The sequence below is a fragment of the Cupressus sempervirens genome, chromosome 10 (assembly GCF_028749045.1).
Source record: "Cupressus sempervirens isolate cs-2001-9-10 chromosome 10, ASM2874904v1, whole genome shotgun sequence".
Classification (NCBI taxonomy): Eukaryota; Viridiplantae; Streptophyta; class Pinopsida; order Cupressales; family Cupressaceae; genus Cupressus; species Cupressus sempervirens.
The window spans coordinates 354,246,287-354,268,788 of NC_143127.1; the positions used below are offsets into that span (position 1 = coordinate 354,246,287).

Below are 22,502 nucleotides of genomic sequence, written 5' to 3' on the forward strand. Positions count from 1 at the left end.
AGTACTTGTAGACTTATCTAGATTTTGATTAAAAAGAGATGTTCTTATTTCTTCCTTAGAGAAATCCTTATTTAAAAATTTATTATTTTCTCTTACTATTAATTTTGGAATGATATTTAGCATACAATTCTGAGCCATTTGGTTGGATCTTTCATAATTATTTAGTATATTTTAGAGATATTCAATAAAAGTATATGCAATTTGAGATGGATTTTCAATTATATCACCTTATTCATCTTTTATGTTAGATATTCTATCTCCATCTAATGAAAATGTTTCCCAAGATTTCTATTTCCAGAATATTTCTTCTTGGCTAAAATGTCTTCTTATTTGGTTAAATTTTTTTTTTCTTTAGTATATTTTTTATTGTGGAAACCTTCTTTTAGAATCTCTTCATGATGTTTTTTAAGATCCTCTTCTATTTATAGGCTTTCTTCAAATATATTATTGAAATGATTTCTTATTCGATTTAGGAATTTTTTTGTTTAGTAATTTTAATTTGGATACAAATTAGAATATTTTAGATCCTTCAAAGTTTCCCTCTTGCTACCATTGGTTAATTTTTTTCCAGAAATATACATCTTGGAACCACATTATTTCACATTTAAATGGATTTTAGAAAGGTTTCTGATGTTTTGATATTTCCTATTGAACTAGATAGTGATATGAACCTGCATAAGGAAGAGTGATTGATTGTGATGTATGATTGAGCTTGTGAAGATCCCCTTTGAAAATATTTTTTTCCAATCTTTTTGCTATTTGGAAAAATTATTTTCCTTTGTTATATCAGGAATATTTCCTATTGATTGGAGGTAAGTCTACAATGTTTTCCTTGGTGAATCAATCCCTAAAGTTCATCATAACTTGTGATAGCATGTGCACACCTCTCTTTTTTCCTTCTAACGATATAATCACATTGAAATCTCCTCCAATTCAAAAGAGATCATCATTGTGTTTTCTTATAAAAGTACTTATTATGCTCCATAGCTCTTTCTTGTTGGTTTTTGAGCTAGGACCATATACATTGATAATATTGAATTGTAGCTCATTTGTAAAATTTCTAATCTTCCCTCTCATCTAATTATTCTCTACTATAACTCTATGATATTCTATTTTCTTGGGATCTCAAATTATCCCAATGGCTCCTGATGCACCCACAGATTCTATCATATCAATTTTCCATAGCCCAAGTATTTTGTTAAGTTTTTCTCCTTCTAGTTTACTTAATTTTGTTTCGTGTTTTAGTATTAATTTTGATTCAACTAAGGTTAAGTTGCACTTTAATAAATATTTTTTGCTAGGGGTGTTTAGTCCGCTAACATTCCAAGTTATTAGCTTCAAATTTTTTTTTGTTTTCCATAGTGTGGAGCACTTATTGCTTCTATGTTGCATTCCAAAACCAAACAATTTATGCAATTCTTAGCATTACCTAAACATTTTTTAGTAGATTCATCTTTAGAAAAAAAGTTCTTCTTCTCTAATTTTTTTTCATTATCTAAATTGATTCCTTTATTTTGTTTTGTTTTTTTCTTTCTTCTTGGTTTTCCATTATGCTTTGATTATCTTGCTTTATTGATTCTTGAACTCCAAATTCTTCCCAAAATTCCTTACTCTCTACATCATTCCTTTCTTTTTTATTTTTTTATTCTATTTTCACTAATATAATTCTCCATTTCTATAGGTATTTGATTCCAGTTCTAATTAATTCCCTTATCTATATTTGCAAATGGGTCTTTTCCATCTTGTGGAGTTTCCCATAACTTCTTAAAATATTTTCTAATCTCTTTTCATCTTTTTAAGAAAGTGGTAGGTTCCTTAAAAGTTTTATATTTTGAGGCCACTTTAGTTGGAGTACAATTTTTTTCATTTTCCTTATGTTGAGATACTAAGGCACTTTTATGTTGTGACTAAATTATGCCTTTAATTTCTTCTATATTTACTTCTTTCACATTAGTATTTTCTTTTCCAAGCATTGTATTGATTTTTTCTTTAAATTTATAATTCTAATCATTGTCTTTATTTTTCCTTCATATGAGTTCCCTTCCACCTCTGTATACATGTTTGTCCCATTTTTGGTGTCTGATCTCTTACTCTATGATTGGACCATTGTTTTGTGTTCTTTATGAGGGTCTTCCCATAATATAGTTTGATCGTGTTAATATCATTCTGGATAAGTAAAATGTCATGGGTAAGCTTCCTATATTTTTTCAAATTGATTTTGATATCTTCTATAAATAGGTTTTGTTTGATGCATATCTCACATTGTTGTAGAGGAAGTATGCTTTCTTCTATTGTGTTGAAATGCATCATATGTTGATTTACATTTAATATTTCTAATTTTGATCTCAGTGTGTTTTTATTAATTGAAGTGATCCCATTATTTATTTCTAATTCTCCTCATTATATTTCCTCCTCATAGAATTCTATCATATCTAATTTGCCTTCCAAATTAGTAGCTACTCTTCCCAACATCTCCTCTTTTTCTTGATCTATTTGTTCTTGCCAATGGTATAGTTGACTATTATTTCTTTTGATGCAAATAATTGGAAATGTTTATTTTAAATTAAAATTAAAAGATTTTATTTTTTGATTATTGATTTGGTGATTATCAATTTTTTAATGATTTTTTTACTGCATCCTTCAAATCTGGCAGTAGTTGTATTGTAGATTGATCTATTTTTTATAATTTTAATAGGTTTTGATTCATTGTAACCTATTTCCAAATTAATTAGCATTAGTTTATTTTGTTGTTTGTTACAAAATCAACTTCTATTCCTATGAGATTTCCTAATGACGATCCAATCTATTTGATAATTCATATATGCTTAATTTCAGGATGCATAAAATCTATTGAGATCTAGGTTGAGTTGAATATTTTTTGACTTTAGATTGATCAAAATTAGGCTCCCATTTGATAAATTTAACAAAGTGACCTTTAAAGAGACAAAAGGGGTTTGATAAAAAATATTCTCTTAGGTATTTATTTTACTAATGAATATATCATAATCTATTGGGAAAAGAAGAAATACTTACCTAGTCTCCACAAAGTCCTTCAAACCATTTGATCATTTTGAACATTTCATAATAGAGTTAGTCCAGTATGCACAGAGTCCCTATTCATAAAATTCCACCCACCTCACCTCTATTCACTAATTTTATTGCTTATAATGATTATTTTTTAGTGTTTTGGACATTGCCATCATATTTTTTTGTTTTTTGCTAAATCTTTCCTATTGGGCTGATTATAAATTTGGGGTTTAGGCTAATTATAGGAATATAAATTATGAAAGGGGGTCTACAATAAGGGGGAATGTGTATATTACTGAACAATTGTGCATATTAGGATCAATTTGGGTGAATGATTTTGAGTTTGTAATTGGAGCTTGTTTTCCTTTAAAGATCTTCCTAGATTTAGGGTTTTATTCTCCAGTTGGATACGTAGCACAACTTTTCTTTCTTATTATAGTAATCCATTCTTTTTCTTCTTGTTTTCCTCCACTTTCTATTTTTGATTATCTAGTTTTAAAAGAAAACTGCTATTTGTTGATTCAATCTATTTCTTTGCTCCTCCAGTTCCATAAGATTAGGGTTTATTTTGTTCGGCTTGGATATTGACTAGATTTTTTTTTGCAAAGGCTCCTTCATGGAATATTTAGCTCTTAAAAAGTATAATTTTGCATGACTTTCTATTTTTAGATGAGTGCAAGTTTTAAATCTATTGCAAATTTTTGAATTTACACATAGTTCATTGAATTAAGAAATCTCACAGAGCTTGCCAATATTTTTTCTAAAATTGTTAATTTCTTTTATAATAAGAAATTCTATTAATTAAAAACTTGTATTTCATAATAAAAAATTCACATTTTTTATATTTTTTTTTTGAAAATTAGGTTTAAAATATTTTTTAATTCAAATATCATACAGATCTATTATATATAAATTAGAAACCATGATAATACATTTTGAATCAAATTTTTTAATCATTGAAACAAATCAATAATAATAATTATGTAAATGTATCAAAAGAAATCCATATTATATTCAAGTAGTTGTTGAACGTCAACTAAAAACATTTCCCATATGTTTCAAGAGCTTGAATAATCTCTACTCAATGAATCATTACAAAGCTACACAACTTCTCCTTCCTACAAATTCTCTTTTTAATGAAGAATGCCTAGGCTACAATATAGAGAATATATGGATGAAGGATGTAAATGTTCCTAAAATATATTTAAGAAACTCATAAACAAATTCTAAAAATGCTCTTTTTAGCTAGTTTAAAAAATCTCTCTTCTGATAATAAGGCTATTTTTTCTAAGGTGGCTTATAGAGACCAATGCATTAGATGGTGCATCCCAAGGAATAAAAATGTTGCATTATATCTATTATTTCTTCTAGACCATTTATATGATCTAATTAAAAAAATATCAAGGTATTTATAACTTTTCATGTGATTTATATTCAATTATATGGTATGTGGTTAGAATAGTCATCCATAAAACATGGTTAAAACTTGTGAAAATTGAATTCATTAAATTTAAATTTATCACTTTAGAAGAAGAAATTGTGTCCTTTTTATATGGGGATAACTACTTTTCCATTTAAATTATAAACTTATAAACTACAAATGAAAAAACTCATATTTTTCTAAAATTGAATCAATAACACTTTATTGAAATTTGAATCCACACCATTAAATACCAACAAGTTTGTGCTCTTATTTGAAATTTAAACTTTACATTTGATTCAAAATTTGAAAATATTCTAAAAATATAATATTGCAAATATTTTCTTAAGAATGAAGATACATTTCTTTATATAATTTAACTAATTAATATTCATCCTAAGATTATTTATTTATAGATAATATGATTCCATTTTGAGAGGACAAAAATTAAGGTCACATGTGTAGCTTATTATCTTAAAATTAAATTTATAAAATCTTATAAAAAATTTAATGTTCTTAAATGTTATCTATGCATCAAATGAGTTAACATGCAATTTACATTTATTGTTAAAAGATAATTCAACTTGAATTATTGTTAATGGAAAATAATTCTTTCATCTTTAGGTTCATCTTTTTTATTGTCTTGCTCATTTTCTAAAGGAAATTGTCAATAAAAAATAATACATTCTTTACGTTCATTATATAATATTGTCATACTCCTTTCTCTTCTTCATTTCGACATATTTTCACAAAGTTTTATCTATATGAACCTATTAAAGATATTTTAATCAATTGTCAATGGGCCCTTGGTATATTAGTGAAGTTCAATGGTTTCAAATGAACCCACTAGAGATCAAGTCTTAATGAATGCAAGGCTCCAACTGGAATCAACCATATAAATAATAAATAATAAAATTTTCACTATTTTCTTATTTAAAAGAAATACACAAATATCAATGTCTAGCAAAAAAATTGTATAGAATGGCATTCACACTCATTGATGTGTCAATAAATTAAAAATCTTAGATTAATGAGAATTAAATTAAAATCCAACTATAAAACATGCTTAAAAAGTTTTTTCTTCCATGCTTTTACATTATCCAATGAAATATCATACAAGATGAAAGATTTTCCTAAGTGACACTCCAAACTTAAAATAATCCTTCGTGCAACGCAGGCCTGGAATTTGATCGTCGCCCCTACCTGCCATATGATTTTTTAATGATGGTTAATTTTTTTTCATGCCTTTCATTTTACGTTTAAAAAAAAAATTGATTGTCTTTTTTTTTAGTTTTAAGATAACTTAAGACATCATTTTAAATTTAAATATTTTATAAATGAGAATAATAAATATAAATTAATAAGATGTATAAAATTTTTAATGAAAACTTAAAATTAGTAATTAGTAATATATACAAAAATATCAAATAAAAGAAGTTTTTAAGTTCATGATGCTTTAATAGATTTTTAAACTAATAAAATTATGTAATATGTAATATAAAAATACATAAAAATATGTTTTTAAAATTCATTATATTCTTATTTCAACAAAGATTATAAATTAATATAAATATACAATCATCAAAATAGAAACATATCTAAATGGAAACAAACACAAAATATAAACATTTATAAAATAAAATAATACATATTTATCATGCAATGATGCATATATATTACACATATTATAAAATCATATTTTTTGTATATTATGAAAGATAATACTATGTTGCCTTTAACAAGTATTGATGGTTTATTAATAAAATTATTTGTCATATTGACGTTCTCTAAAATTTTAGGTTGTCAATTCATATGGTCTTACAATTTTTCACCCTATCATATATGGTCAAAATAGCCACCAAATTCTAAGCCTAGTGTGACCTCTTCCATCAACAACTTTTTTCTCCTTCCCATCCACAAACACATGCTCTGGATTAATATCTTAGTTATACCACTTTAGGGGATGAGGGGATGGAAGAACTAGGGGACAAGTTCCTAGGATGGGGAACATAGGTGCCTTAATTTGGGGATGGTGGAGAAATGATAGGGTAACAATGGCTAGGGATGGGAGGGGCTGTATATACTATAGATATGGTACTTAAAATGCTAGTTATGAAAAGATGTATTGCAATATAAGATATAAAGATGCAAAAGACTAAATACTTCAACATTGAATTGGATCATCTAACATTGAAAAAAAATAGCAAAATTAGAAAATAGTCAACACCAAGACATCACCCCATCCTTGGTGGAGGTGGAAGAATTTGGTGGCACCGCTTAGAATAAGGGAACAAAGTCCCCAAGTCCTAGGTGTCTCCCTATCTCTAAGATGTGGGACAAAAAGGAGGGGAGGTGTATCCTTGTATTACTATGATTAATATTCTAGATAAAGTTGGCATGAATCCACGAATTGTAAATATCAAATGCCAACACTTGATCACTGTAACACTTTAGCTTTCCATGGTAAAAAAACAACATAAATGTCAAGGCATATTCAATATTGCTAAAAATATTGCATGATAGATACTCCCACCATTCCCCATGGGGCATACAAATCCCCCTCAAATCTCCACACTACGCTTGTATAGTCATATCCCTACTAATGAAGTCCAAATTCAAAAAAATATAACATATGATGAGAAACTTTAAATCAATTTAAGAGAAAAATAGTGGACAAAAAATATGAAATAATCCTTATGTAGATTACTACCCTAGGTTTAGTGTTTCTCTCTGGTGTATGAATTTTTTAATTTTTTAAACCCATATGGTATGAATGCCATTAACTAAGTTTTAATGTTTGGCTTCTCTTTTGTCATGTGGTTTTCTATGTCCAAATTTGCCTTAGTTAACTTATGTTGAGTAGAGCAATCTATTGATGATGCATATGCAAATCTTCTTAGGAAAATCAAAATGCCACACAAAATATCAAGCATCTTCGTGATTGAGGGATTCTAATGGGGGAAGTAAAATGCGTGTATACTATTTTCCATGCTTTGTGTATACGTGGGGATATAGACCTACATTTTATTATTGAATTTATCTTTTGAAAATTCAAATATGTGTATGGTGTAGGTTGATCAATTCAAAATACACGAGGAGAATATGGGTCAATTTGGAATGTGTGTGAGTGGACAAATTACTTGAAAGAATGATTTCTAAAAAACATTGGATAGTGATAGGATTGAGGGAATTCGGGGAATCTGTTAAATGTTCCTAAAATTCAACTAGCTTGTAAACCACAGTCACCTTTAATGACACAGGAAAGAGGACGAATAACTAGGGCCAAAGGCTCACACAGCTATCCAAACCACCCGACAAGAGTTAACACAACAGAAGCAAACACAAAGAACAACAACCAAAGGAGGAAGAAGAGTGAAATACTTTTATTGTTTCATCAAAATATCTTCATACATGCCCAGCTGTAAGGCCTTCTAGGTTGCGGCCAATTACAAATACATTCAGATTCAAAGATCCAACTACAAATTCGCACTTTCAGTTCTGCTCTCTAATCTTCTTTCTAAAAGCTTCTTTTTAAAAACTTCCTAATTCTAAGCCTAATCATTCTATTTATACTTGCCAAAATAGCTTATAGATCATTCTAGAATCATTACATAAGAGGAAGGCCGACCCAACAATGGTCTAGACTCATCCCAAGAAAAGATCTTAGCATAAATGTCGCGAATGAAATAAATCCCACAAGTTGGCTCGCAAAATCACATCCAAATACTGACACTCGGCATACACTAGGTAACTTGACACATGAAGAAACACTCAGCATGCACTGAGTAACTCGGCACATGAAGAAACACTTGGCATACACTGGGTAACTCGGCACATGAAGAAACACTCAGCATACACTGAGTAGTTCGGCACATGAAGAATCACTTGGCATACACTAGGTAACTCGGCACATGAAGAAAACAGGGTTACTAGGCACATGAAGAAATTTCTAAGCACATGAAGAACTGCTAAGCACATGAAGGAACTACTAGGTGAACAAAATGAGCAGGATAACAAGGCAACCCAGGATGCTCCTGCATCATTTAAACATCATACACTAAGGAGAAAATTAAGGTTAAAAAAAAGAAGTCAACTTTGACTATTTAACACTTTTAGTATTGAAATGAAACTTAGTGTGTGATGTTTAAGCGGTGCCCTAGACCAAGGACAAATCCTTTGAATTCTTAATTGTTACCCTGATTTGATTTCTGCAATCTATGTCTATGTATTTGTATTTGTATTTGTTAATTGTGTAGGAAATGTTTATATAGACATCATTTTGATGTCTTACAAGATAGTTTTTAAATTTATAATTAAATTAAAACTAACCATTTGATTTTCTTTTGATTTTTTATTTAATTATTAAGTATGGATTTTTTTCAGTTTTTCTTAGTTGTATATGTTTATATTTCTGAGCATATATATGCATGTAAATATTTGTATGAGTGTGTACAGATCCTGTGAAATTTGACTTTTCAAATCATTTTCAAATATTCTCTCAGATTGCTTTGCAGCCGATGGATACCGAAAATACAAAAGAAATCTGTTGTGGCGAAGAAATTGGCCTACAAAAAGAATTTTTCCTACTCGCTAACTTTTCATTGCTATATAGCTGTGACAAGCTTTCTTTCTGAATAACCAAGATAATACATAGTTAACTTACTCGCCTTTTAGTGAAAAAATAATAATTATTTGTAGCGATGGAATTCTTCGAAACAGCCGTAACATAAAAAGAAAACAAACGGTTCACTGGACAAAGTTACATGGTAATCGACGACAATGGAGAAATTTTGTATAATGTATCAATGTTTTATTTATTATTTATTAAACAATTTATAGTAAGCGTAATCAACAACATGACGTGTTGTTCAATAGTAGTAACTATATTAAGTTCATCATAATCTTTGTAGTAACTATATTAAGTTCATCATAGTTTTTGTCTTGGAGTTTTAAAATTTATTTCTATGTTCTTGTCTTTATATAAGGGAAGAAATCTGTTGTTGTCTGTTTGTCTAAGAGCTTTTGGTTGGAGAGGAATATTCAGAGCATTTTTTCTTTTCAAAAGTTATTAGAAAAGGAAATTGTATGATAAGATGACAAAGTTCTAGTATGGAAGGTCTTACGGTTTTTCTTATATATAAAATTACATAAAATTTGGATTAAAAATTTGATATTTCGCTATTGAATGACATACTTCATCAGAATTTAGAGGGTTAAAATTAGAGTGAATAGCACGCAGGTTTATATATTTTATTAAAGATTTTATGTAATTATATATGTTCTTAAATTTTTTAATTTTTTTAAATTTGTAATCTTGAGTTAATTGACATGTATCATGTCATTTCATATTGTATTTATTGTTTCAATAATATAAAAGATAATATAGATATCTAACTTTAGTATTTTCTTAAAGATAGTTATTTATTTATAACATTTCTTAATAAATAGGTTTCAAAAAATCAAAATTTGAGAGTTGGTCTTGCTTGACAAGCAAAATTTTCACAACATTTATAAATTCAAATCTCATCTTCAAATGAAAATCTATTTCTATTTAGAACAATTTTACAAGCATCTATAATAATTATTCTTGAATGATTATATATTTTTTACTTTTGTTTATATTCACCCAATCAAATAAAAGATGAAGAGATAGAGGACTCATTAGATTCAAACAAAAAAAAGTATAGAATGTAATAAATAGGTACTCTAGATTTCATGTCTTTCAAATTTAAATTATTTTGGTAATTAGATCTAATAAGAGCATCTATCAATATTTGGTCTAATAAAGACATTCAAAACTAACTTAAATATATCACTTATAAGAATGTGTGGTCAATAATCTCCAATGATATAACTAATGATTTGACTTATAGCAGTTTCTATGTAGTTTCAAGCCTTACTTTTCCAAAATAAACAACCATTTCAACATTTTTGTATCTATAATCTTATTAAATATATTTTGACTTACTTTAGTTAATTAGATCTAATGTTTAGTGCATTTTTCATTTTGATAATTTTTAAAATATTTTTGTAATTTTTTTTTAGAATTAACACTGACAAACAATATAAGTTGAGGCAAGACCTTACAATGAATTATGAGCTTCTCATGTGAAAGGTCTTGAGATTGAATTTGCCCAAGCCTAACACATAAAAATAATGAATTACAACAAATCATAATAACTATTCAAAAAAAAACAATAGAAATCTATTCATTAATGACAATGGCTTCATTTTATTTATTCATTAATGATAACGACCTTTTCCTTGTTTGTATTTTAAGATTACTACAAGAAAATAATAGAGAGAAAACTATTACATAATATAGAAGAAAACACAATTATAATTAGTTAAGACAGATAATGTACAGGGAAAATTATTAAAACTCTTCGATGATTGACCTCATTCTAGTCCGTCAGAATCTTTTCCTGAACTGTTTATACATAGAACACTAGACAAATGTCAAAATGACAGCACAGCGACGGATGCCTCAATTCCACTTCATTGGTTGTCCTCCAATGCGTGCTTGAAATTTTCAAAGCTACAATTTAATGTCTTCCCTCTATAAATAAAGAGCGGATTGGATCTCCCCTCTATGATCAAGTAGACTATTGGCTTGGATTGAGGATTTAATATCTTGATGGCCGCTATGTTTTCTCTCCTGTGTGGGTTTTTGGTGTTTTGGATAGGAAGTGCAACTGGGTCACCAACTGATGGTTTCACTCAGCAGACATTAACTGACGCAAATATTGAGTTACAAAAACCATATGACAGAAACCTCTCTGAACGTTACAGCTTCGTCGATGGCGTCCATGACATGTGGGTTTACAGCACTGACAAATCTCATAATATCAGCAGCAACACCAGGCCCAGGACAGAAATACGCATAGTCGTTAGTCATTTATTTTCTATTCACCATCCCTTCCTACAATTTACATAATATGCCCCAATATTCAATTGTGTTTGTTTAATTTATATCAGGTGGTGTATTGCAGGGAAAGGACTATAAAAGTGGGATATGGCAATTCGAGGGAGAAGGATATGTTCCGAGTGGGACGAGTGGAGTGTGTGTGATGCAGATTCATGGGTATGTTGGGCCTTCTACCGTGATAATGTTGGATGCTGTGGCTGGAGATCTCAAGCGATATCATGCAGATGTAGTGTCGCCTGATATTTATGACCGGTGGTTTCATCTGAATGTGATTCATGATACAGATCTGAGAATAGTGACTGTGTTTGTGGATGGAGAGCAGAGGATAACTGTTAATGTGACAGGGGGTGATAGTTATTATTTCAAGTGTGGAGTATACGCTCAGACCGACGCTTCATCTTGCATGGAATCTCGGTGGAGAAATATAAAACTCTGGAGCAAATAAATAATGGCTGTGAGAGCTTTTGATGGTTGGAACTTGGCAGTAAGTATTTGGAGTGTAGTGTTTTTGTCTGTAATAAAATGTGACTATTGCTCTAATAAGAGGAATCTCCAATAATTTGTCTGATATGATAAATTATTTCTGCGCTACCATCATCTTACGCATGTATATTCTCTAATCCATCAAAAGCCATTAAAGGCCATGTCAATATTACTCTTATCTCGCAAGGCATGGATCACGCTAAGCAACGAAAGAAATAGACAATGTTAATTAGATCAAACTTTTATTGTTTTTTATCATACAATATAATATCCGTTAACCTTATCATGCTCATGGAATATATTAAAACAAGATATAAAGATTGCTCTACTAACCAGTTTAATACCTTTTTTTTAATGACTATTAGTAAAATATTTTAGCTTTCTCCATTTTTTGTAAATTCTACAAGCCAATTTATTCTGTCGTTTATAAAATCTGTGAGATACACCCAACTGCAGAATATGTAAAAGCCAAACTAGACCTCGTGAACGCTGTTCGAAGTGCCGATCAGATACAACATAGAGCATTCACTGCAATGAATAATCAATTGAAAACTACAACATATCGTCTTCTTTGTAATCCCCGTAATTTGTATGTCATTTTAGAGAGCTGCCACATATTTTCTGTCACATCAATCCAGTGAGGTAATAATGATCCCCATAAAGATGGTAAGTGATTGAATAAACAAGAAAGTTTACCTTGTTCTTCCTTGGCAATATAGAGAAGCATTTCGCGCATGATGTTATTGTTGGCACATCTGAATGGAATCGACTTAATGTCGGTAATAACTGATCGAGGTCTGGTAGTATAAGGTGAGTTGGTGAAAACATCACATATTAAGGGAAGAATTAAACTTGTTAAAAAAAGTCAATTTCGACTATTCAACACTTTTGATCTAGGAATTAGGCTTAGTGTGTGATGTTTAAGTCATTTTAGTTGGTGATGCATAAATCTTTTTATATATTGAATTAATTGTAAAAGGTTTGAAAAATAAATTGTTTGGATAAGGTGTGGGACAATAGTTTAATCAGATTTATGTTTCAAATATTATAGAGTTATCTTAAGTGAATTTGGTTGAGTGGATACTTCTGATTATCAACTCTTAGTCAAAGAGATTTCAACCTAAAGATTTGTCTTACCATACCGTATAGCTATGTGACATTGTGGATGATATGAATTCTCCATAAAATACATATGTGAATTGAATATTGTTCTCATTATATTCAAAGAAAAAATATTATTTACATAATTTTATTTTTTTCAAAATTTATAATGCATGTTTTATTCACTAATTAGTTGTTTATCCACATAATTTTGAAATTAAGAAGTAGCCAAAATGGGGGCTAACTCGTAACTGAAAAAAAACAACTGTCTAAAGATCAATTGGTATTTACTACCACAAGACTATCCCACCCCTTTTCAAAATTTTAAAAAGCCACCAATAACAATTATAGTAAAGTAAATATTGCCATAAGCATCAAGAGTCTTAACAATATACAAAATTATGGCCATCAAATAAATATTGGCCCTACTATCAGTTCGGAGATGAAAAGCAAAATGGGTTTGAAGGCTTAGAGTATAATTAAACATCATAATAAATAAGACAAAATGTAACCACACTAGTAAGGGAACCATCAGTGGTTCCTCAGATTTTCTAGTAGCAATCAAAGCCAATCATTAGCTAGGAAGCCATACAGGGCATAATTTGTATCATTAGTTCCCCAATCTTTATTGATTTGCTTTAGGTAGAGCATAGTGGCTGCCAAGTGCATGACGTGAACTAAGATATTAGCCATGCTATCCAACTTGTCCTCCAGGTTCTCATTCCATTGAAGGAACTTTGTAATTGACTTTTCCAATTTCTCAACCACCTGGTTCCCCTAATCCATGTTCTCATTTTTTGTTGTAGTTTCTTTCTGCTAAGTGTGGTCTTTCCCCTACTCATCCCTAACCTTCTATTCTCCCTAGGTTCTTTTCGCCTGGGCTTGGCTACCAAGAGTTCCTATCTTAACCGGTGAGGTAACCATGCCATGCTCATCATTCTCAAAATTTTTAGAATCTAGAGTAAAAATTTTAAACATGTTTGAAACCTTTAAGGGAAAAGGCCTAGCTTCTTCCATATTTTTGGTTTAATCCTCATTTTCTATTTCTTATTCATCCTTTTCTCCATAGTTTACTCTAGTGGCCTTACATTTGGGATGAGGCCTAGACCTTTTCTTGGAATTGTCTATCTTGGGTATGGTAGAGTTTGTCAAGGGATTTTTCTCTCTCAGCCTCTTGGTCAACCGGTTTGTGTCCTTATGGTTTCAGTTTCAACATCCAAAACTTCAATTTTCTCTTCCTTAATTTTCCTTTCCATGGCCATGGGGTTGTCTTTGGAGGTTGGTTTAGAAAGGGGAGACAAGATTTGTGCAGTTATTTATAGAGGAGGAGGCCTATAAAAAATTTAAATAAACTAAAAAAATCAAGGCTTGATGGTTTACTATGTAATTTTTGTCCTCCTCACATTTTTTCCTTATATTCCAACTACACAATATTCCATGGAGTGTAACATGAGAAAAGGAAAAGAAATGTGTTCTTTTTTTTGGAAATAATTCAGAAGATGGAAATGGTAGTAATAGAAAAACTTAACTTTATCCTCAAGGGTGACATAGTGCATGATAACATAGCAAATCATATTCCATGGCTCTATAAGCTTCTCATGAGAAAACCCAACACAAAAGAAAACTGAGACTTCATCAGAGTGGAAGAGACTCGTGAGGCTCACTTCATCTTTAACTCTAGGTTGCTTCCTCCATGACTTCCCTTCCAATGAGAGGCTAGTGGCATCGACTATCTATTCTTTTATGACCTCAAAAGTGACCTTGTCGATGGTGACCCAACAGCTCTGTAGAGAATTGAAAATTTTCTTGGTAACCATCTCATCATGGCCCTCAATGCTTTCCTTAAACAGAATAAATCTGTCCTTTTTTAGATGGGACCACACTACTTTGTCATCTATAATAATATTCTCAATTCTCAATGGTTCAAGTCTCAAATTCACCCCTGCCATAATCTTGGTAGTAGGTCATCAACTACCAACTCCTTGTCTCCATTATTAAGCCTAATCATCATTTTCTCTACACGACTGATCAAATTTTTGCAAAAAAATATAGAGACAAACCCTTGCAAATCATGTAGTAGCTTTTATAGCTAAGAGAACCTGAGTGAATAAAGGCCTTTAGTAATCACAACAATTAAGTTTAAATGAAGTGGCCAAATTACCAAATCTCCATGACATCTCATTAACTCCCTATCTTCAGTTTGGAAGCCCATCTTGGGTAGTTAATCATCACCATCATAGCACACCCAACTCAAATAGTAGGATAGTTAATAATCTTAACTAAACCCATCATGGAAGGACAACCCTTGTCATACACTAGGTTGTACATCATTAGTTGACTCTTTATGAATGAGTGATTTGAAGGTCACTAGGAGATTTTTCTCATCTCACCAAACTTGATCATTAATATTTGCATGTCTCTATCCCACTAGGTTGTTTGCCACTTGAGTCCCTTTCCTACATATTTGTTGTATCTTGACGTCATTAAGACTATTCATGATACACTAGGCAACCTTGCTGATCGATGTGCCATTCCACCCTATTTTATTCTCTCCCTTAGCAGTTCTAATTACTATCATAGATTCTCCCTCCACAATCAATTTTTTAATCCCCATGCTCATAGCTAACTTGACCCCCCATACAAGCCCAAACATGTCATCCTCATTACTCGAGACATTTCCATATTTCATTAAGTATCCTCTAATACTAACACCTAGAAAATTTTAGATTATTCCTCCCATAGCTACTCACTCCACCCACTTAGATCCATCAATATTCAACTTCAACTAGGTAGGGTTGGGCAGGGGGGGTCGAGGTGGCTATCATTTAGTTTGCATCCTCTCTATTATCTTAGAATTATTCATTCTCTCAATACTTTGATTAATAACCCACACTCTCGCTAAGGCCTGCTCAGCATAGTTTGGTGGGTAGGGAGGAGGTTTCCACTTCTATATGAGGGCTCCCTTGCTTATTCCTCCTCTACACTTTTGAACAAGCACCCCTAGGTGGTACCTATATCTCTAAATATATGTTTTTTTTTTCCCATAAGTTCTAGCATACATATATGTGGATAGCCTTCCATATCATTTTTATTAGGGGATAGTCGAGAGGGCACTACCACCCAAGAATAAATTGTGAGATCAAATGGTGTAAGACTCATGATAATCCAATATGCACAAAAATACTTTGTCAAACTTGGGAAGAGTAAGGGTAGAGAATAAAGAGGTGTGAGATGAACTTTTCCTCCTTAAAACATAGCACACACCTATTATACATCTAGAAGCCAAGCCTCTTGAGGTTATCAATGGTGAGAATACTATTGTGCATGATCGACCAAGAGGAAAAAATGATTTTGGGTAAAAATTGAGGGTGCCAAACATTTTTCCACTCTAGATATCCCCTATCACCAACTATGGAAGTGTAAACATACTTTACACCAAATTTCACATTTGAGTTCTTGTCTCATATTATTCTATCCTCCTTTAGGAAGGAAGGGATAAGGGTCCCCTTTAGCTAGATGTTAAACTCTTTGGCTAAGGCTTTGTTCATCCCATCTATGGTATTTTAGTTGAATATCTTCCATTGGTTATTTTGGATGTAGTGTAACTTCACCATTTCCACTATCCCAATCTCCCTCCTTCCTTTTACCATGGTGAACTTTTTTTCTTCTAAAGGACCTTCCTCCATCCATCTATCTTTCCAAAATATGATTTGGTTACCATCTCGCAAGGTGAATTGCATTCTCCCTTTCAACTATTTCCTTATCTTGGTGATGTTATTACATATCTTGAAACCAGTTGGAGGATCTTCACCAAAAAGAGTTTGAGAGAAAGGTGGGGAACTCAAATACTTAGCTCTCATAATATGAAACCAAGGTATCTCAACTAACTAGTTAACTTCTTATTTTCCTTCATTCCCACCCACAAGAATTACACTATTTTTGTTGATAATATCTATAAATTTACTAAATTTCTTAAATAAAGATAGAAAGTAAATTGGTATACATTGCAAGGAAGTCAAGAGTATTTGAAGCTTACCAACCTTTATTAAGACCTTCCCCTTCCAACTTGCTAGCTTCCTGTGCATCTTCTCAACCACCATATTCCAAAATTGAGGGGTCACTTCATTGATAGTAAGGGGGAGACCTAGATAAATGTTAGGAAAGGAGGAAACTTGGCATTCCAATTCCCTATTAATTATTTTCTAAATGCCCATCTTTTTATTGTAGAAATAAAGTTTTCTTTTCTAATAATTTATATGTTATACTAACACCTCAACATATCCATTCAGAGTCCTTGTCTAGACCATTGCCTCTCTTATAGAGGATAATCCATAGAGAAAGATATCATCAACAAAATTTTGAAGAACCTTGGTGGGGAGGGGGGGGTGGGGGGGGGCGGGCATTATAGGCTTAATCCCCTTGATTTTGAGTCACACCACTAAATCTAGAAGATTCCTACCAAGAATCTCAACAACCATTATGAAGAGATATGGAAAAAATGGGTCACCTTGTCTTATCCCCCTCTTTACTGAGAAGAAAGGTCTTGGTGATCCATTCACTACCATTGAAAATTGAATAGTATTAGTCATCACACCAATAAGGGTGATAAAATGTTTCCCAAACTTGAGTCTCATAAGAATCTTAATAAGAAATTATCTTCTTACCTTTTCATAAGCCTTAGAGATATCAAGTTTCAATGCTATAGTAGGCTTACCACACTTTTCCATGGAATGTATTACCTCATGTGAAGTGATGAAAGCATCCATGATCTATCTCCTGGGAACAAATCCATTCCGAGTTTGACTAATAATTTTATTCAAGAAAAGTTTCATTCTATTGACCATCACTTTTGAGGAAATCTTATAGATAGTATTATAGAGGCTTATCAGTCTAAATTCTTCTAATCCGGTAGGGTCATTAACATTAGGAATAAAAAAAAGAAAAATATCATTGAATTCTCTAACAATCCTACCTATTTTGATAAAATATCACATGACATGGACAAGATCATACTTGATGATTTCCCAAAATTCTTGGAAGAACATCAAGGAAAAACCATTTTGTCCCACTCTTTGGAGGGACCCATGGAAAAAACTACACTCTTGATTTCCTTTTTTGTCACCATCATAATAAATTTCTAGTTTGTGCTATTATCAATGTCCAAGTGCATAACTTCTAGGAAGTTAGACTTGTCTTAGGTATTAACTTGAACACTTGGAGGGGGACAGGGGGTGGGGGTTGGTTGTTAATCTTCTGAAAGTAGCTTATCATCCATTTCTCTAGAACCTCCTACTCCTAAGGTTCTTCATTGTCATTTTTGAATAGCTTCCAAATAGTATTTCTCTTCTTATGCTTGGAAGATAACCTTTGGAAAAATGATGTGCTCCTATCTCCTTCTAGAAGCTGTTGAACTCTTGATCTTTTCTTCTAGAAAAATTCTTCCCTTCCAACCATAATGTTCCATTTTCTACTCCATCTTTTTTCTTCCCTATGGGTATCCATTGAAAGGCTACCTTCCACCATCCTCCCTTGTAACTCTTGCATATTGTAGTAATTTTCTTCTTCTATTTAAAGATATATCTGAAAGAATATTTACTCCATTTGTCAACTTCTCATCTTAATATTCCTAGCTTTCTCGCTATGTGATACATAGAAGATCCTTGTATTCTAGTGTTCCACCAACGGTTGATATAGTTTATGAACCAAGGATGTGAATGCCACATGATTTCATATTAGATGGGTTTCTTCCAATGGTGATTATTGGAATGCCAAGTGAGTAAGAGAATTGAGTTATTATAGACCGACCTTGAGAATCCGTGGAGGGAGGTATAAGGATGGATGTCCCATCCTATCAATATTAGCACTCTATCATGCCCTACCTAAATAAGATTACTTCCCATCCTATTATTATACTAGGTATATTGAACTCCCTATAGCTCAATATCCATTAGGTAATTTTGACTCAAGAATACCTCCAGATCTTGCATGCTCTCTAAGATCTCATCTAAGCCACCCTTTTTCTCTGAAGGGTATAAGGGGGTGTTAAAATCTCCCGCACACATGAAACAAGTATCCTTCAAGTTCTTAATGTAGTTAGAGGCTTCATTCTAGACCAAAAGTCATCTGCCTCTAGTGTTCAGAGCATAAATGTTTAGTAACACCCAATTATGGTTTTTCTCATTGAGGGAAACTACCACAAAGTGGGGGTGAAAATGCATCTCCAATCCTTTGAGTTTATTGGGGTTTCAAATAGTGGCAATCTCCCCAAAAGCTCTAATTTCTTCACTATAATAATATTTTTCCCCTCACCACAAGTAAATGGGCATTTTTATCAAAGTTATGGTTACTCATCTTGACTTCCTAAATGAGAACGATATCCACATAATAATAATTGATCATAGATTTGAAGTCAAATTGTTTCTTGGGGTTGTTAAAACCCTTGCTATTATTAGAGATTAAATTCATTTTTTACCTCTTTGGGTATCTTCCAAGGTCCTCTATGACCCATTAGCTATGTCTTGAGAGGTAGCCTCTTTTCTTGCAACCCTTGTTGGGGGCCTACCAATCCCTATTTTAGAGCCCATACTAGCCTTATATTGGTCTTGCACCTTTTATTTGGGTTCCATCTACCCCCCTCCATCCCAAAAGGGCTACCCAAAGTTGAAGATGATGAGATCATCTCTATCATTTAAAGCTCAATACATGGAATATTAATAATAAGAGTGCCCCATGACAGTGTGTCATTCCTCTCATCTTTTCCTACTACCACACTCATGCCCCCTCATCCATCCTTAGATTGGTCTAGAGTCACTTCTTTCTCTTCAGTCTAAAACATTAGTGTCTCATCCTTCTTGATCATCATTTTTGCAATAGCCTCCATCTGAGTTCTCATAGCCTTCAAATGATCTCTTGAACCATGTGTGCCTACCTTGTTAGTCTAGAGCAATCCTACTTCATCTATATCTTAATAGGTTTCACCCTCCTCTAAGAGATCATCTGGGTCCTTGTTACCAATCTAAGTCTTAGCTTCTTCTTAGTTCACCTATTTCACTAGCTCCCCCAACTATAGTGGCTGGTCCTAGGACATCACCATGGATTCATCAAGATTTGCATCTATGGCACTCAGAGGTTTTGTGGTTTCCAACTCTTTATCATTCCTTTTCTTAATATCTATTTTGCATCTAGAGACCACATGACCATATTGTCTACAATTTTGGACATATAGCTTTGCATTCTCATCATTGATAGCTTGCCTCCACATTCCCCATTTTTATCTTAGAACAATAGAACTAGGGAGCATGTTATTAATGACTACATTCACACAAAGTTTGGAAAATCCTAACTAGGACCTATTTTGCATAATAGTTGTTACCGTAATGAAGTGCTTGAATAGATACCCTATCCATTGGAAGACCTTATCATCTTAGAATTCCAATGGAAAATATAGGAGATGTATCCGAACTAGGGCCATTCTCTGTAGGTCAAGGTTAGGGTTGAAATTGGGTTTCCATTTAGCTATGACTAACATGTGTTTCTCCAAATTCCAAGAACCCACCAAACTGTGGTCTCTATCCTCTTCATTTATGAACCTAAATAGATATATTTCTCGTCATGGAAGAAACCGTGATCAATTCTCTAAGCTTCCACCTATTAGAGGGCCATTTCCTAACCATCTCTATGGTAGGTCTATAACCCAAAAACCTTCCAACAAGGCTTAGCAAAAAGCTTCTTGAAAAATGATCCACAACAACATCTAGAAAATAAATCTCCAGGCTAGAATCCCCATACTAGATAGTGGGGGTAGCCTTAGGGGTGGGTCTAGAGTCTGTTCTACCCACCAGTATTGCTTTCTAGCTCGGTTTAGGGTCAACCACACTCGAATATTACTTAGGAGCCCTAGGCCCAGAATACTCCAAAAATGCAAGATTTCTAGTAGATTTGATGAAGATAAAAATGTGAACTCTCCTCCACCAAGGATACCCCTAGTATCCATGCCTTTTCCATTTGACATGACTAGTCATAAATCTAGGCTAATTTCCTAGGTGGAAGAGGATAGGTTTTCTCGTGTAGTAACAACCATTAAAAATCATTAATGAGTAGAGTAGAGTTATAGAGCTAATCATTCAGTATAAAATCTTACAATTTTATCCATATTTTATATTTTTTTACTTATTTAATTTCTACATGAGGATAACATCTTCACAATATATACTTATTGTACAATTAATAAACTCAATAACATTTTGTCCTACATTTTTTTTCCTATAAACTAAAGTTTAATAGGCATTTTACATAGTGCATATAAATTTATGATTGAACACTAATTTTTTCAAATAAAAATCAAAGTGATAGTAAAATAGATATGAAAATTAAATAAAATGTATTTTTGAACCTCCCAATAATAAATATATACTTCTTGGTGGAATGAGTTTTTAGAGAAAATCATATGTTATATATCCTTTTAAAATTTTAGATAATTGAGTTCAAAAATGTAATTTTTCCCGCTAGGAAAAAATTATTCTTTGGATGTTTACTTATGATATACTACAATACAAGTTGATTATGAGAATTTCATGTATAAATTAGTTTGTGTCCGAAACATTTTCCACAGCCTGAACAAAATGGAAAATTCAATGCCATGTGGATTAACTAATTTAATTGATAGCCTTATTCTATTATTAACAAATTAATAAGTTAGAATATTGACATAATGCAAGGAAGGAGAATCCCCAAAGAAAATGTCCTAGCCCCTAGAAAATAACGACACAATGGAAACACAAAAACAATGCAAGATCTGACACCAAATTGCAACTCTTTATTCATAAAATATAACTAATTACATGAAATGTGTCAGGATGTAAGGCCTTCTCAGTTATGGCCAAATACAAAGCAAGTAATAGTTTTGTAAGATCCCTTGATATCCAATCCAAACCTTAGCTAGTCTAGATCCACACTCTAATAGAAACCTCCAAGGATGGTCTAAACTAGTGTTCACAAGCCCACCAAGAAATCTCCTTGTTTTCCAAGCCTCAACTACTAGCTCTTCAAAATTCACTCCTCTGGCACATCCTCTTCTCCAAGCTAGATGATTATCAAAAAATACTCCACAAGACCCCCCCTACTTATACCAAACTAAGCCACAGGTTGCCCTAGTATGTTACAAATTAAAATAAACCCTTACATTAAATGCCCATGCAAGCCACAAGTCACTTGCAACATACATTAAATACATACAACTAAAATTAAATGCTCAAGTTGGCCCACAAAAAACTCAGTTAATATAGAACCAAGACCAAATCGAGCATTAGAGAAACCATGCTAAGTATCCGCATTTCACTAAGCACAACTGAGCACACGTAGTATATGTCAAGGAACACCTTTATAGACTGAGTTCCTCTAGCAATTGAACTCCTTCAAAGACCAAGAAATTCAAGCAACACTACAACAAAGCTTCACCGAGCTCCCAGTGTGTGCTGAGTTCCCACAAGAATTATTGAGTACCTTCGATGATTGAGTGCCCCAAGGTATGCGTAGCTCCTTCAA

At 32.1% G+C, this 22,502-nt stretch overlaps 1 protein-coding gene across 1 annotated transcript; it reads left to right on the forward strand.

Moving 5' to 3' along the window:
* Positions 1 to 11,084: 11,084 nt before the first annotated feature.
* LOC149534051 (citrate-binding protein-like) lies at positions 11,085 to 11,820 on the forward strand. Its single transcript, XM_089805959.1, has 2 exons — positions 11,085 to 11,336; positions 11,440 to 11,820. Exons 1-2 carry the CDS (start codon positions 11,085 to 11,087, stop codon positions 11,818 to 11,820), a joined length of 633 nt encoding a protein of 210 aa, XP_089662085.1.
* The last annotated feature ends 10,682 nt before the right edge of the window (positions 11,821 to 22,502 follow it).